The 17,519-nt window shown below is 44.7% G+C and overlaps 1 protein-coding gene across 1 annotated transcript in view; it reads right to left on the bottom strand.

Annotated features, from left to right (window-relative positions):
* Positions 1-17,519, bottom strand: part of LOC311144521 (sialate:O-sulfotransferase 2-like) — a 67,561-nt gene that overhangs the window by 15,351 nt on the left and 34,691 nt on the right. The window contains exons 3-6 of the mRNA XM_084180547.1: positions 12,631-12,745; positions 7,518-7,702; positions 4,591-4,712; positions 4,235-4,409 (exon numbers count right to left, since the gene is read on the bottom strand). Of these exons, the coding sequence (XP_084036673.1) occupies positions 4,235-4,409; positions 4,591-4,712; positions 7,518-7,702; positions 12,631-12,745 (597 nt within the window). The remainder of the gene's footprint in view (positions 1-4,234; positions 4,410-4,590; positions 4,713-7,517; positions 7,703-12,630; positions 12,746-17,519) is intronic.

Genomic DNA, 17,519 nt, shown 5'->3' with positions numbered 1-17,519 from the left:
CAGCAGGGTGTCGAGACGTATGGAGATGTCCACCAACTGGTCGAATGATAGGTTGGTGTCCCTGCAGGCCAGCTCACGACGAACGTCCTCTCGTAGGCTGCACCGGTAATGGTCGATGAGGGCCCTCTCATTCCACCCCGCATCCGCCGCTAGCGTCCGGAACTCCAGTGCGAACTCCTGTGCGCTCCTCTTCCCCTGTCGGAGGTGGAACAGACGCTCCCCCGCCGCTTTCCCTTCAGGTGGGTGATCGAAGACAGCCCTGAAGCGGCGGGAGAACTCCGCGTAGGTGATGGTAGCGGCGTCTATTCCCCTCCATTCGGCGTTGGCCCACTCCAACGCCTTGCCGGATAGACAGGAGATGAGGGCGGAGACGCTCTCGTATCCCGAGGGCGCTGGGTGTATGGTAGCCAGGTAGAGTTCCAGCTGCAGGAGGAACCCCTGACACCCGGCTGCAGAACCGTCATATGCCCTCGGGAGCGAGAGCCGAATGCCACTGGGTTCCGGTGCTGAGAGAGGAGGACTGGCCGTTGGTGATGGGATGGAGTAAGAAGGCGTAGGCACCTCTCCAGTCACCAACCGGCGCAGAGTGTTGGACACCTCGTCCATGGCGGCCCCAAGTTGCCGGATCATGGTGTCTTGATAGCTGATCCGCTCTTCCAGCGACTTGGGTGCCGCCGCTGCTCTTGCTGACTCCATAGTTGGGTGTGTTGTTCTGTCAAAAGAACCGATGTGGATGTGGTGGAGGAGTCAGGCGCAGGACACAGAGGATTAGTCCAAAATACTTTACTAGTCCAAAGTGCAACAAAACATTACACGACCTCGAAAACAAACGGAGGCGAGGGAATTACGCAACATGCGTAACACAATAAACAGAACTAACAGAGCGCAAACACGCAGCTCCGCACGACAGGCAAACAACAACACACAATCTAACTAATACAAAACAGGGAACTTATAAGACACGTAATCAGCACACAAACAGACACAGGTGTACAAGACAGACTAAAGCAATCACACCACAAAACATACAACGGTGGCAGCTAGTACTCCGGGGACGGCGAACGCCGAAGCCTGCCCGAACCAGGAGGAGGAGCAGTCTCGGCCGAAACCGTTACACATATACACAACAACTGTCATTTTGCACACAAGAAATCATGCTATGTTGAAGAGAAGCACCACGAAGACTGATAGCCCAGGCTTTTTACCTGACTGGTTTTTCAAAGACAGCTTGAAATGTAGCCTACACGTTTTGTGCTCTTGTAGGAAGAAGCAGTAAGTCACCTTTGCTGACCTATAATTATCTCTAACTGGGCTAATAACTCGCTAACTAGCAAAGAATATCAACAAATGTGCACACGCGCAGCTCTGCACTCTTGATTTGAAAAGTACATTAATTGATCTGAAAACGCTCATGGGCTACCCCGCCAATATAGTTTTACTCCATTGCACTCTGGCTCTGCCTACAACAAAATCCCAGACTCAAGCTTGCAAAGTTAGATTTGTTTTGGTTTGTTGCATTGAAAAGGGGCTAATATAATGTTGATTAGATCACAGAAAAAACATGATCTATATAGTGCAAACTAATGAGGCGAACTCAGTGAAGTTCAATCTCTTGCGTCTCTGCACAGCCTGGCATTTCTTCTGCGCCGCAGTCCTGAAGGAGGTGCGCACGTGCGCAGCTTAGAGGGAACATTGGTCATGTTAGGCTGGTGTTCCGCTACAAATTTCCTTCACAATAGACATGTCATCTTGTAACTGTGCATCAAACATAGTGATCATAAATGTTGACACTGTATATGACATGAGTTTTATGATATGGAAATGTGAAGTGCACATTTGGACACAGGGGTGTTTGGCTTGCTTGTATGACATCAAAGCTATATTTATTATAATCCTCAACTTCTTATCTTTCAAAATACATCTAGTCATCTTAATTTACAGCATTTTCCTCACTCAGACAACAAAACTTGCAAAAGTCGCCCAATTAGCAGGCGGGACGGTGGCAACTTCTTGTCGCATGAGGTGCTTAAGTTCAGAATGGCTGTCAGTGAAACTCAACTCCTCTGTTGTCAAAAACTACAGACCAGTATCGCTTCTTTCTTTTCTTTCCAAAACACTTGAGCGTGCCGTCTTTGACCAACTCTCTAGCTATCTTTCTCAGAACTATTTTCTTGACCCTAACCAGTCAGGCTTCAAGACGGGTCACTCAACCGAGACTGCTCTTCTCTGTGTCATGGAGGCTCTCTGCACTGCCAAAGCTAAATCTCTATCCTCTGTTCTCATCCTCCTAGATCTATCTGCTACCTTCAACACCGTCAACCATCAGATCCTCCTCTCCACCTTCTCAGGGCTGGACGTCTCAGGCTCTGCACACTCTTGGATTGCATCCTACCTGGCAGGCCGCTCCTACCAGGTGACGTGGAGAGGATCTGTGTCTGCTCCACATACTCTCAAGACTGGTGTCCCCCAGGGCTCTGTACTAGGCCATCTCCTATTTTCTCTATACACCAAGTCACTTGGCTCTGTCATATCCTCACATGGTCTCTTCTAGCATTGCTATGTGGATGACACTCAACTACTTTTCTCCTTCACCCTTTCTGACACCCAGGCTGCGACACACATCTCTGCGTGCCTGGCAGGTATCTCAGCTTGGATGTCGGCCCACCACCTCAAGCTCAACCTCGACAAGACGGAGCTGCTCTTCCTCCATCACAGTTGACAACTCCACGGTGTCCCCCTCCCAGGCTGAAAATAACCTTGACGTGACCCTGGACAACACCCTGTTGTTCTTTGCAAACATCAAAGCAGTGACACGCTCCTGCAGGTTCATGCTCTACAGCATCCGTAGAGTAGAAGCGGCGCTGGTCCTAATCCAGGCCCTTGTTTTCTCCCGTCTGGTCTACTGCAACTCGCTGATGGCTGGGCTCCCCGCTGGTGCCATCAAACCCCTGCAACTTATCCAGAACCCTCCAGCCCGCCTGGTGTTCAACCTATCCAAGTTCTCCCATGTAACCCCGCTCCTCCGCACACTCCATTGGCTTCCAGTTGAAGCTCACATCCACTACAAGACAATGGTACTTGCCTACGAAGCAGCAAGAGGAACTGCCCCTCCCTACCTTCAGGCTATGCTCAAACCCTACACCCCAACCTGAGCACTCCACTCTGCCATCTCTGGTGTCTTGGCCCTCCCACCTCTACGGGAGGGCAGCTCCCACTCAACCCAGTCCAAGCTCTTCTCTGTCCTGGCACCCCAGTGGTGGAACCAGCTTCCCCCTGCCCATCTTCCGAAAACATCTGGAACCCTACCTCTTCAAAGAGTATTTTAAATAATCCCACAGCACCCCTTCTCACCACTAGCTTTGACTTTGCTGATAGCTACTTTATTGAGGAAATATTTACATTTCTGTGATATGTGGTTGTTCCACCTAGCTATCTTAACTGTAAGTCTGTAACTGTACGTCGCTCTGGATAAGAGCATCTGCTAAAAAAATGTAAAAACCATACAGCACTGTGAAGTGCAGAGCCTGAGCTATGACGTTATTAATAGCATGTTACTTACAGCCACTGCGCCCAATTTAGGTGCTTCTCAGTGCCCAAATCTGCCATTTTAAAGGGCTACGGAAGCAAGAGATGCTTCAGTACATCAGTAATGTGTGCTGAGACAGCTGGGGATGCACTTCCTCATACTGGAGCAGAAAATAAAGGTCACATGAAACATGGCCAGTGAATAGTATTAAATATATTGTTAAGCAACTACACAGTAGGCTTCCTTTTTTGAGTTGCTTTGACTGTGGTTTTTAATGGTATCCTTATATATTGTGACTGGTCCAGACCAATATGTTGTTGTACACTGTTTATTAGAGTCTCTATATCCGCTTCTGAATGTAAGAAGAGCTGCTGCAGCACTAAGGCAGCATTGCTCACAGCCTCTCTGAGCATCCATTCGCTGAAGTGTGAGAAAGCAGCGTGGGGTGATGGTGTGAAATAAGTGAGCTAGCTGTTTCACAAGAACACCCTCCCCACACTGGCCCATGCTCAGAAATACTGCCACTCCTGTGCCACTTTCAGCACTCTGTCAATCTCTTCTACTCAAAGAGCATCAATACAAATCTATGGAAATCCATCCTTTAATATGAATGACATTGGTAATGGTAATTGATGTAGTCGTATCCAGTCATTACAACTAGAAAGGGTTTAGAATGATGAGGTCAGTGGCACATAGTGACTAGTTTACCTTGGACCTGTGTCTGGTACACCACAAAGTATTCGTCATTCCCACAGCTCTCAAACTCCTCGCCACGGCAGCGGTGCAGGCACATGTCCTCATCCTCCATCTCATGGAGGGAGAAGTGGGGGGTGGGGAACCCACAGAGACACCTGTCTCCAGCCAGGACTGCTAGGGACAGCTCCTTGAGGGCAGGAAGGAGGGAGGAGAGGGACGTTAGAGGGAGAAAGATGTACGCATATGATACACATGCACACAACCTCTCTCTCTCTCTCTCTCTCTCTCTCTCTCTCTCTCTCTCTCTCTCTCAGCACCAAGCAAACAGACATCAAAATCTGACATCACAACATGCACATTTCCCTCACCTTCTCTGTGCACATGTCCACACACTTCTCCACTGAAATGTTCTGGATGACAGCGCTAACGGGCAGTGCCAGTGTGACGTTGTCAGGTCTGTGGAAGCACCCCTTAAAGATGGCGCTCCCATCTGAACCAAGGAGAAACACAACAAACACAACATACTACATTAGTATCGATCACTAACCCATTTTCATGTGTGTTCTGACTGAACAAAACTTTCAGTTTGACCCCTATAGTATCCATCGAACCCTCCCTTGGCCTTGCTAGGAACCTAATACAGAGCATGAGGCCCTGACGCAGCAGCGGCCTGCCCTGAGCCGTTACCATCACATCAGGGACTGCCTGGCTCTCCTGCACTGGCTGTCTAAACAACCTTTATCCCCAGGCTATCCCTATGGACAACCACAGTGCAAACAGGCCCAGCCATACTGTAGAACAGCAAATAACAGGCCCAGCCATACTGTAGAACAGCAAATAACAGAACCAGACATACTGTAGAACAGCAAATAACAGAACCAGCCATACTGTAGAACAGCAAATAACAGAACCAGCCATACTGTAGAACAGCAAATAACAGAACCAGCCATACTGTAGAACAGCAAATAACAGAACCAGCCATACTGTAGAACAGCAAATAACAGAACCAGTCATACTGTAGAACAGCAAATAACAGAACCAGCCATACTGTAGAACAGCAAATAACAGAACCAGCCATACTGTAGAACAGCAAATAACAGAACCAGTGATACTGTAGAACAGCAAATAACAGGGAAGTGGGCAGTCTGTGTAGGTTATGCACCAAGAGAGGCGAGAAAACTCATTGGTATGTACAGACAGCAGGGCACTATAGCCAATATATTTTCCATGGCAGGTGGTCCGTGTGTTGAAGACCTGGAGGAGTTAGTCATAGTGTGTGAGGGACTAAATGTATTTTAGATGTGACTCCTGCCTCCAGCACTCTCACAGCTGCATACAGGGGAGGAGAGACAATCCAGCACCAGCACCTTGATACCCAATCTGTTTCTTACTTTCTCTCACTCTTTATCTTTTGTCTTATGCTTTCAATCAAAAATACATAAACACAACATGTAAAGTGTTGGTCCCATGTTTCATGAGCTGAAATAAAAGATCCCAGAAATTTTCCATATGCACAAAATGCTTATTTCTCTCAAATTTTGTACACAAATTTGTTTACATCCCTGTTAGTGAGAATTTCTCCTTTGCCAAGATAATCCATCCACCTGACAGTTGTGGCATATCAAGAAGCTGATTAAACAGCATGATCATTACACAGGTGCACCTTGTGTCTCAAGTTGAGGGAACGTGCAATTGGCATGCTGACTACAGAAATGTCCACCAGAGCTGTTGCCTGGGAATTAAATGTTCATTTCTCTACCATAAGCTGCTTCCAACGTCGTTTTAGAGAATTTGGCAGTACATCCAACCAGCCTCACAAACGCATACCACGTGTAACCATGCCAGCCCAGGACCTCCACCTCTGGCTTCTTCACCTGCGGGATCGTCTGAGACCAGCCACCCGGACAGCTGATGAAACTGTGGGTTTGCACAACTGAAGAATTTCTGCAGAAACCGTCTCAAGGAAGCTCATCTGCGTGCTCGCCATCCTCACCAGGGTCTTGACCTGACTGCAGTTTGGCGTCGTAGCCGACATCAGTGGGCAAATGCTCACCTTCGATGACCACTGGCACGCTGGAGAAGTGTGCTCTTCATGGATTAATCCCGGTTTCAACTCTGCCAGACAGATGGCAGACAGCGTGTATGGCGTTGTGTGGGCAAGCGGTTTGCTGATGTCAACGTTGTGAACAGAGTGCCCCATGTTGGCGTGGGGTTATGGTATGGGCAGGCATAAGCTACGGACAACGAACACAATTGCATTTTATCGATGGCAATTTGAGTGCACAGAGATACCGTGACGAGTTCCTGAGGCCCATTGTCATGCTGTTCATCCACCGCCATCACTTCATGCTTCAGCATGATAATGCACAGCCCCATGTCGCAAGGATCTGTACACAGTTCCTGGAAGCTGAAAATGTCCCAGTTATTCCATGGCCTGCATACTCACCAGATATGTCACCCATTGAGCATGTTTGGTATGCTCTGGATCAACGTGTACAACAGCGTGTTCCAGTTCCCGCCAATATCCAGCAACTTCGCTCAGTCATTGAAGAGGAGTGGGACAACATTCACAGGCCACAATCAACAGTCTGATCAACTCTGTGCAATAGAGATGTGTCGCAATGCATGAGGCAAAAGGTGGTCACACCAGATAATGATCCACGCCCCTAGCTTTTTTTAAAGGTATTTATGACCAACAGATGCATATCTGTGTTCCCAGTCATGTGAAATCCATATATTAAGGCCTAAGGAAATTGATTTCCTTATATGAACTGTAACTCAGCAAAATCTTTGAAGTTGTTGCATGTTGGTTTATATTTTTGTTCAATATATATATTAGCCCAAGGCCATGAGAACCAGAGCACCTTTCTGTTTCTGCAGCAGGTACTGCAATCCGTGTTGGAGGTGTCAGAGCATGCATACACACATTGAAAAAGAGAATTGCTCAGCAATCTGCAATAAGGGGGCTTTAGCAGACAGGAAAAAATAGAAATAACAACAATCACAATGTTGTTATTGTAACCCTGAATATAAACAAGCTTGGTGCCTCTTCCCTGAGCAATAGATATACTGCCAAAGATTGCACATTGGTGGCTATGATCTTGGGAGAGGAAGAAGGGGTGGAGATTGAGTGGGAGGAGAGGGAGGAGGAGCCTCTCCCCTGTGGCCTCTGAACATCCCCTCACACTCAACTCCTCGTTGTACCGCAGCTCACGACATATCCATTTCCCCTCAGATGGTTACATGGATAAACAGACAACAGCGTGCAGTGTGGTGATGGGTGGTTGAGACTCACAGCGGCGTGCTGACTCCTGGCTCAGCTCAAGTCTGTAGATTGACAGGCGGTTGGCCCCTCCACACAGGTTGCCCTTCTCGCCCTTACACTCCATGTTGCATTCACTCTCAGAGGCATTGGGGGCCTGGATCTTGTGGCCACAGTAGCACTCCGCCCCAAACTCTAGGCCTGAATACAGGTAGCCCCTGGTGAAAGGGAAACAGAGGGGGTAACGTTAATATCATCAATAATAACAGAGAGGCTCAGGCTTACACAAAAATATTCAGCATTGGTTGCAACTAATGCAGCGAGACTCTCAGGGCTTCTAGTGGTTACTACCTACAGGGCTGGTTCCAGGCATAAGCTATATATATATATATATATATACACTACCAGTCAAAAGTTTGGACACACCTACTCATTCAAGGGTTTTTTCTACATTGTAGAATAATAGTGAAGACATCAAAACTGTGAAATAACACGCATGGAATCATGTAGTAACCAAAAAAGTGTTAAACAAATCAAAATATATTTTATATTTGACATTCTTCAAAGTAGCCAACCTTTGCCTTGATGACAGCTTTGAAGCCCTATTTGGTAAAAGACCAAGTCTATATTTATGGCAAGAACAGCTCAAATAAGCAAAGAGAAATTAGTAGGTGTGTCCAAACTTTTGACTGGTACTCTCTCTCTCTCTCTCTCTCTCTCTCTCTCTCTCTCTCTCTCTCTCTCTCTCTCTCTCTCTCTCTCTCTCTCTCTCTCTCTCTCTCTCTCTCTCTCTCTCTCTCTCTCTCTCTCTCTCTCTATATATATATATATATATATATATATATATATATATATATATTGGAACTTACTATTGAGAGTAAGAATATAAGAATACACCAGTTGCAATTTCTAAATTTGGTAGTGCATCAGCTGTTTTTCTCTTCTTATGTCAGTCACTGACAGCAATTAGCCTTGTCAGACACCGACTGGGCATGCAGGTCACGTGCCCAGGGGCCCTGACCTTAAAAAAAAAATGTTTTAATCTTTATTTTAACAGGGAAAAACAGACTGAGACCTGGATCTCTTTTACGGGTGTGCCCTGTGTAAACATGTTGACATGTACAGTTTTAGACATACAGACAAGAACATTTCAAACATACAAAACAAAAAACACAATTCAACAGAAACAATCACAGACAACATCATATTGATTCTCCATAACATTTTTAAAATGGGCAAGGGACACCAGAGTGTCTAACTTAAGTTGGATCTGCAGTTTGTTCCATAAATAAGGTGCAAAGGAACTGAAGGCAGTCCTACCCAACTCTGTGGAGACCACAGAAGTCTCTAATGTAATCCACATCTGTGATCTGGTTTTAAAATTAGTATATCTAGTGGAAATTAATGATGATATATATGGAGGTAGTTTTAAAAGAAGTGCTTTATAAATAAACAAGAGAGCATGTTGCTCTCGCCTCACAGATAGAGAGGCCCAACCCACATGTTGATATAGGAAACAGTGATGAGTTTTGTAACTATCACCCGTGATAAACCTGAGTGCACAATGGTAAATAGCATCCAGTGGTTTTAATGTGTTTGCCGATGCATGCATATAGATAATATCACCATAATCTAAAACGGACATAAAAGTAGCCTGCACAATTTGTTTTCTATTTACGGAGGACAGGCAAGCCCTGTTTCTGTAAAGGAACCCTATCTTGAATTTGATATTTTTTCCCAATTCAGTAACATGTTTTTTAAAAGAAAGCCTATCATCTAACCATACCCCTAAGTATTTATATGCAGAGACCTGTTTGATTTGAGTACCATCCAAGCTAGTGATTACAAAAGTGTTTCTAATTGAGAGTTTAGACCTAGAAAAAAACATGAGATTTGTTTTCTTTGCGTTTAAAACAAGTTTAAGCTGTAAAAGAGACCGCTGTAGTCTCCTAAAATCAGACTCCAACTGCATTAAAGCTTGGTCCGCTGTTGGAGCAATAGAGTACATCACTGTGTCATCTGCATATAAATGGAATTTACAATATCTGACATCATCACCAATGTTGTTTATATAAAGTGAGAACAATAGTGGGCCAATTATTGAACCCTGAGGGACCCCTTTAAGTAACTGTAAGGGGTCAGACTTGACCCCGTCGACCATGACGGCCTGAGTTCTATTTTTAAAATAGTCATAAAACCATCGACAGGCATCAGTGCCCAGTCCTATAGATGACAGCTTACTCAAAAGGATAGCATGGTCTACAGTGTCAAAAGCTTTTGACAAATCTACAAACAACGCAGCACAGTGCTTTCTATCATCTAAGGCATTTGCAAAATCATTTACAACAAGCATAGTGGCCGATGTGGTACTGTGTTTAGATCTAAAACCAGATTGATTGGGGCTAAAAATACTGTTAACAGAAAGAAAAGATTGTAACTCGATTATGCATGCAACTGCAAGACGCGCATGACCCTCTCTCTCAGCAGCGCTCTATACAGAGTCAGTCCACTAATAGGGTGAATGACTCATAGACAGTCAGTTGGGTAACCAGCAGTAACCTCACTCGCCCTCTCCAAGATGAAGAGAGCTCTCTGGGTGGACAAGGTCAGAATCAGAGAGAGAGTGTGTGCTTTAATACTGCACCAAGACACCAGAGCTTGTTTTTCGGGTGATGCTGATTATGAGTCCATACACAGTACAGTATTCTGGAAGGCTCTATCCATCAAACACACAAGGCCTGTACACTCCCTGGGGAACAGTAACCTGGCAGTGGCACATGAGGGATGCACACTTGACTCCTGAGATGCCTTCATAGTGCCAATAGATGGCCAGCACAACACAGCCTTTACCCTGAAGAAATCATGCAGACTGCCAATCAAGGAAAGCTAGCTAGTCACCATGGTGCACTTCTCTGCTTCATTGATATGTCTGTACAGTGCCTTCAGAAACTATTCACACCCATTGACTTATTCCACATTTTGTTGTGTTACAGCCTGAATTCAAATGGATTAAATATATGTTTTTCTCACCCATCTAAACACAATACCCCATAATGACAAAGTGAAAACATGTTTTTAGAAATGTTTGCTAATTTATTGAAAATTAAATACAGAAATATCTTACTTACATAAGTATTCACACCTCTGAGTCAATACATGTTAGAATCACCTTAGGCAGCGAGTACAGCTGTGAGTATTTCTGGGTAAGTCTCTAAGAGCTTTGCACAGCTTTGAGACATTTATTTCCTTCTTAATGCGTTTGAGCAAATCAGTTGTGTTGTGACAAGATATGGGGGGGTATACAGATGATAGCCCTATTTGGTAAAAGACCAAGTCCATATTATGGCCAGAACATCTCAAATAAGCAAAGAGAAACGACAGTCCATCATTAGTTTAAGACATGAAGATCAGTCAATACGGAACATTACAAGAACTTTGAAAGTTTCTTCAAGTGCAGTCGCAAAAACCATCAAGCGCTATGATACAACTGGCTCTCATGAGGACCGCCACAGGAATGGAAGACCCAGAGTTACCTCTGCTGCAGAGGATAAGTTCATTAGAGTTACCAGCCTTAGAAATTGCAGCCCAAATAAATACTTCACAGAGTTCAAGTAACAGACACATCTCAACATCAACTGTTCAGAGGAGACTGTGTGAATCAGGCCTTCATGGTCGATGTGTTGCAAAGAAACCACTACTAAAGGACACCAATAAGAAGAAGAGACTTGCTTGGGCCAAGAAACACGAGCAATGGACATTAGACGGGTGGAAATTTGTCCTTTGGTCTGGAGTCCAAATTTTAGATTTTTGGTTCCAACCGCTGTGTCTTTGTGAGATGCGGTGTGGGTGAACGGATGATCTCTGCATGTGTATTTCCCACCGTAAAGCATGGAGGAGGAGGTGTTATGGTGTGGGGGTGCTTTGCTGGTGACACTGTCTGTGATTTATTTAGAATTCAAGGCACACTTAACCAGCATGGCTACCACAGCATTCTGCAGCGATACGCCATCCCATCTGGTTTCGGCTTAGTGGGACTGTCATTTTCAATAGGACAATGACCCAACACACCTCCAGGCTGTGTAAGGGCTATTTGACCAAGAAGGAGAGTGATGGAGTGCTCCATCAGATGACCTGGCTTCCACAATACCCCGACCTCAACCCAATTGAGATGGTTTGGGATGAGTCGGACGGCAGAGTGAAGGAAAAGCAGCCAACAAGTGCTCAGCATATGTGGGAACTCCTTCAACACTGTTGGAAAAGCATTCCAGGTGAAGCTGGTTGAGAGAATGCCAAGAGTGTGCAAAGCTGTCATCAAGGCAAAGGGTGGGTATTTGAAGAATCTCAAATATAAAATATATTTTGATTTGTTTAACACTTTTTTGGTTACTACATGATTCCATATGTGTTATTTCATAGTTTTGATGTCTTCACTATTATTCTACAATGTAGAAAATAGTAAAAAATAAAGAAAAACCCTTGAATGAGTAGGTGTGTCCTAACTTTTGACTGGTACTGTATATATATATATATAATCTCCTCCACTCTTTCTCTCCTCTCCTGTGAGTCAGCGGTGGGTGTTGGGCTGAGCCGTTGGGCTGAAACGTCCATAGGGAGCGAGAAGGAGAGGGGGAGGCAAGGCGAAGCGGGAGAAAGAGATGATATGAAGAAAATGATATAAGTAGGAAAGAGGCAGGCAAAGAGAGAGAGAAAGAGAGAGAGAGAGAGAGAGAGAGAGAGAGAGAGACAGAGAGAGAGAGACAGAGAGACCGAGAGAAAGCGAAAGAGAGACAGTAAGAGAGAAAGAGAGAGTGAAAGAGACCGAAAGAGAGAGAGAAAGAGAGCGAGCGAAAGAGAGAGAAAGAGAGCCAGAAAGAAAGAGAACGAGAGAGAGAAAGAGATAGAGAGAAATAATGTGGAAAAGGTATGGACAGTACAGTTATCGAGAGCTATGGAGCTAATGTGAAGGAGAAAAGAGAGAGAGGGAGAGGGTGTGAGACTATGTATGACAGCTGGCACAAGGCCCTACATTCCTTAGACATGCAGGACTAATCTCATCCTGCCAGACATGTTAATCTACACTCAGGCATACAACCTTTACTCCTCACTCCCATCCTGTGTTTGTTAGTTTTTATATTCCCAGGCCTACCTTTCAGCACAGTTGTCCTGGCAACGGAAGACCGTCATTTTCTTGTAGTCAAAAAAGGACACTCCCCTGAGTGCTCTTTTCGCAGTGTCGTCGATATAGCAGCCGATGTAATTCGCTTTAAGAGAGAAGAACAAAACATTTCTCATAACAAATCAAAAATGCACAATTCAAGCAGAGCAATATTATGGGAGACAAGGGAGAGAGGCAATAATACAGTTTTGGGTAGAACACGAAGAAAAATTGGCGTTTAACAAGTTATTTCCAATGGTAATTGCTTATCAATACAGTCATGGTAAATTATAGATTTAACAGAAAAAAATATTGTAGCAAAAATTCTGTAGAGACATTCTGTATATTAGTAAAATAACTTTAAAGTCAAATCCAACATGATCATCAATCTGCTCCATACAGTGAAGACATATTGAGGGCAACGCTGCTGCTCAAGGAATCAACACCAGACGGGCATGTTTATTTAATAATAAAGACACACAACCCCTTCTAGTGGCCTGTTACTGCAACGGCACTCAATACACTTCCTGACTTATTCAAAGTGAGTAGGTAGGGACTGAGGTAGGGAGGGGGGAGGGAGGAAAGGCTGGTAATGTCATTCTGCAGTGGGACTGGCTGATCCTTCCACCCTTACTTCCTGCTCTGTCTGTGAGGTAGCATGATGGATAGACCAATCCCAAACCTACACCAGCTGTCCCCTGCAATCTCCAAATGGGGGAGGGGGGAGATGGTTGCACAATGCACATTCTAAACCACCACATTAAACCACCACATCACATTACATTACCTGTAAATACACCTCCGCTGTCTTCAACCAGGATCTCAGCGATCATTGCCTTATTGCCTGCGTCCGTAACGGGTCCGCGGTCAAACGACCACCCCTCATCACTGTCAAACGCTCCCTAAAACACTTTAGCGAGCAGGCCTTCCTAATTGACCTGGCCCAGGTATCCTGGATGGATATAGATCTCATTCCGTCAGTAGAGGATGCCTGGTTGTTCTTTAAAAGTAATTTCCTCTCAATCTTAAATAAACATGCCCCATTCAAAAAATACAGAACTAAGAACAGATATAGCCCCTGGTTCTCCTCAGACTTGACTGCCCTTGACCAGCACAAAAACATCCTGTGGCGTATTGCATTAGCATCAAATAGCCCCCGCGATATGCAACTTTTCAGGGAAGTTAGGAACCTGTATACACAAGCAGTCAGGAAAGCAAAGGCTAACTTTTTCAAACAGAAATGTGCATCCTGTAGCACTAACTCCAAAACGTTTTGGGACACTGTAAAGTCCATGGAGAATAAGAGCACTTCCTCCCAGCTGCCCACTGCACTGAGGCTAGGAAACACTATCACCACCGATAAATCTACAATAATCGAGAATTTCAACAAGCATTTTGCCATGCTTTCCACCTGGCTACCACCACCCCGGCCACCAACTCTGTACCCTCCGCTGCAACTTGCCCATGCCCCCCCCCCCCCCCCCCGCTTCTCCTTCACACAAATGTAGACAGCTGATGTTCTGAAAGAGCTGCAAAATCTGGACCCCTACAAATCAGCTGGGCTAGACAATCTGGACCCTTTCTTTCTAAAACTAGCCGCCAAAATTGTCGCAACCCCTATTACTAGCCTGTTCAACCTCTCTTTCATAACGTCTGAGATCCCCAGAGATTGGAAAGCTGCCGTGGTCATCCCCCTCTTCAAAGGGGGTGACACTCTAGATCCAAACTGTTACAGACCTATATCCATCCTGCCCTGCCTTTCGAAAGTATTTGAAAGCCAAGTTAACAAACAGATCACCGACCATTTCGAATCCCACCGTACCTTCTCCGCTATGCAATCCGGTTTCCGAGCTGGTCATGGGTGCACTTCAGCCACGCTCAAGGTCCTAAACGATATTATAACCGCGATCGATAATAGACAGTACTGTGCAGCCGTCTTCATCGACCTGGCCAAGGCTTTCGACTCTGTCAACCACCGCATTCTTATTGGCAGACTAAATAGCCTTGGTTTCTCAAATTACTGCCTCGCCTGGTTCACCAACTACTTCTCAGATAGAGTTCAATGTGTCAAATCGGAGGGCCTGTTGTCTGGACCTATGGCAGTCTCTATGGGGGTGCCACAGGGTTCAATTCTTGGGCCGACTATTTTCTCCGTGTATATCAATGATGTCGCTCTTGCTGCTGGTGACTCTCAGATCCACCTCTACGCAGACGACACCATTTTGTATACATCTGGCCCTTCATTGGACACTGTGTTAACAAACCTCCAAACGAGCTTCAATGCCATACAACACTCCTTCAGTAGCCTCCAACTGCTCTTAAACACTAGTAAAACTAAATGCATGCTCTTCAATCGAACGCTGCTGGCACCCGCCCACCCGACTAGAATCACTACTCTCGACGGGTCTGACCTAGAGTATGTGGACAACTACAAATACCTAGGTGTCTGGTTAGACTGTAAACTCTCCTTCCAGACTCACATTAAGAATCTCCAATCCAAAGTTAAATCTAGAATCGGCTTCCTATTTCGCAACAAAGCCTCCTTCACTCATGCTGCCAAACATGCCCTCGTAAAACTGACTATCCTACCGATCCTTGACTTCGGCGATGTCATTTACAAAATAGCCTCCAACACTCTACTCAGCAAATTGGATGTAGTCTATCACAGTGCCATCCGTTTTGTCTCCAAAGCCCCATACACTACCCACCACTGTGACCTGTACGCTCTTGTTGGCTGGTCCTCACTACATGTTCGTCGTCAAACCCACTGGCTCCAGGCCATCTATAAATCACTGCTAGGCAAATCCCCGCCTTATCTTAGCTCATTGGTCACCATAGCAGCACCCACCCGTAGTCTGCGCTCCAGCAGGTATATCTCACTGGTCATCCCCAAAGCCAACACCTCCTTTGGCCGCCATTCCTTCCAGTTCTCTGCTGCCAATGACTGGAACGAATTGCAAAAATCTCTGAAGCTGGAGACTTATCTCCCTCACTAACTTTAAGCATCAGTTGTCAGAGCACCTTACCGATCACTGCACCTGTACACAGCCCATCTGAAATTAGCACACCCAACTACCTCATCCCTATATTGTTATTTATTTTGCTCTTTTGCACCCCAGTATCTCTATTTGCACATAATCTCTTGCACATCTAGCATTCCAGTGTTAATAGTAATTGTAATTATTTTGCACTATAGCCTATTTATTGCCTTACCTCCATAACTTGCTACATTTGCACACACTGTATATATATATTTTCTGTTGTATTTTTTGACTTTATGTTTTTTTACCCCATATGTAACTCTGTGTTGTTGTTTTTATCGCACTGCTTTGCTTTATCTTGGCCAGGTCGCAGTTGTAAATGAGAACTTGTTCTCAACTGGCTTACCTGGTTAAATAAAGGTGAAATAAAAATAAAATAAAATGATTGTAATAATCTAAAAGGCGGGTTGAGCGGCAGCATGTGGTGCTCTGTAGGTCCTGGGCAGTAATCTTCCTCCCAGACATAGTAGCGGAGCGGACTGAGCATGATCACTAATCTGCTTTAGGACAAAGGGAAGCAGTGATTTAGCTAAACTGAACTGCACTTCAATGGGGCTGACCATCCGCCTTCCTTTTTTGTGCTGAGTTTATGAAATGAAATAATCAGATCAGAAGCCAGTCATTCAGGGAAGCAGAGATACACTCCCCGCGGCTCTATATTCCAGCATTTTGGATTGGAGATTCAATGTTTCATATGATGCAACAGTACAGAATGTCACCTTTTATTTGAGAGTATTTTCATACATATCTGTTTTACCGTTTAGAAATTAAAGTACTTTATGTATCTAGTCCCTCCATTTGAAGGTGTCATAAGTATTTGGACAAATTCACTTATAGACTATTTGCATTGACCCCCCCACCTTTGTTTTTACACTGCTGCTACTCGCTGTTTATTATCAATGCAGTCACTTTACCCCTACCTACATGTACAAACTACCTCGACTAATGTTACTTTAGTTTGTTTAGTAAATATTTTCTTAACTCTATTTTATTAAAACAGCATTGTTGGTTAAGGGCTTGTAAGTAAGCATTTCACGGTAAGGTCTACACCTGTTGTATTCGGTGCATGTGACAAATACAATTTTATTGATTGATCGCTCTACATTAATATAGAAATGTTCAGAAAAATATTCGATTTTTATTTACTGTAATGTCGAAGGAGTCAGGCGCAGGAGGGTACATCACAGAATAACAGGCTTTATTCCGCAATTACAGAGTTATGCAGAAATGCGTAAAAACACTCTAGTGCGCAAAACAGGCACACTGGAAAATATCCCGGCGATACAAAATACACGGCGCTCCACCGATCTTCACTATCCTCCACAATAAACAATCACACACAAAGACAAGGGGGCAGAGGGAACACTTATACAGGTACTGATGAGGGGATATGAACCAGGTGTGTGTAATAAACACAAAACCAATGGAATGATGAGATGTGGAGCGGCAGTGGCTAGAAGGCCGGTGACCACAAACGCCGAAGCCTGCCTGAACAAGGAGAGGTGGCAGCTTCGGAGGAAGTCGTGACATTTACAATAGAAGTGACTCCAAAATGACACAATACAATATTTACCATTAATTTATATTGGGCACAACATAATTAAAAGCACAACCAAAACAAACTGCAAATGCATCCATCAACTTTGTATAGTCACAAGCTTGATGTAGGGACCAAATACTCAACTTCTGACTACTTTAATACACTATAAGTGAATTTGTCCAAATACTTATGACACCTTCAAATGGGGGAACTACATACATAAAGTGCTTTCATTTCTAAACGGTAAAACAAATATGTATGAAAATACCCTCTAAAAGGTGACAGTCTGTATTGTCGCC

Source organism: Coregonus lavaretus, assembly GCF_964263955.1.
Source record: "Coregonus lavaretus genome assembly, chromosome: 17".
NCBI classification, from domain to species: Eukaryota; Metazoa; Chordata; class Actinopteri; order Salmoniformes; family Salmonidae; genus Coregonus; species Coregonus lavaretus.
The sequence above is the reverse complement of the archived record's forward strand: the minus strand, read 5'-3'. Positions and strand labels throughout refer to the sequence as shown.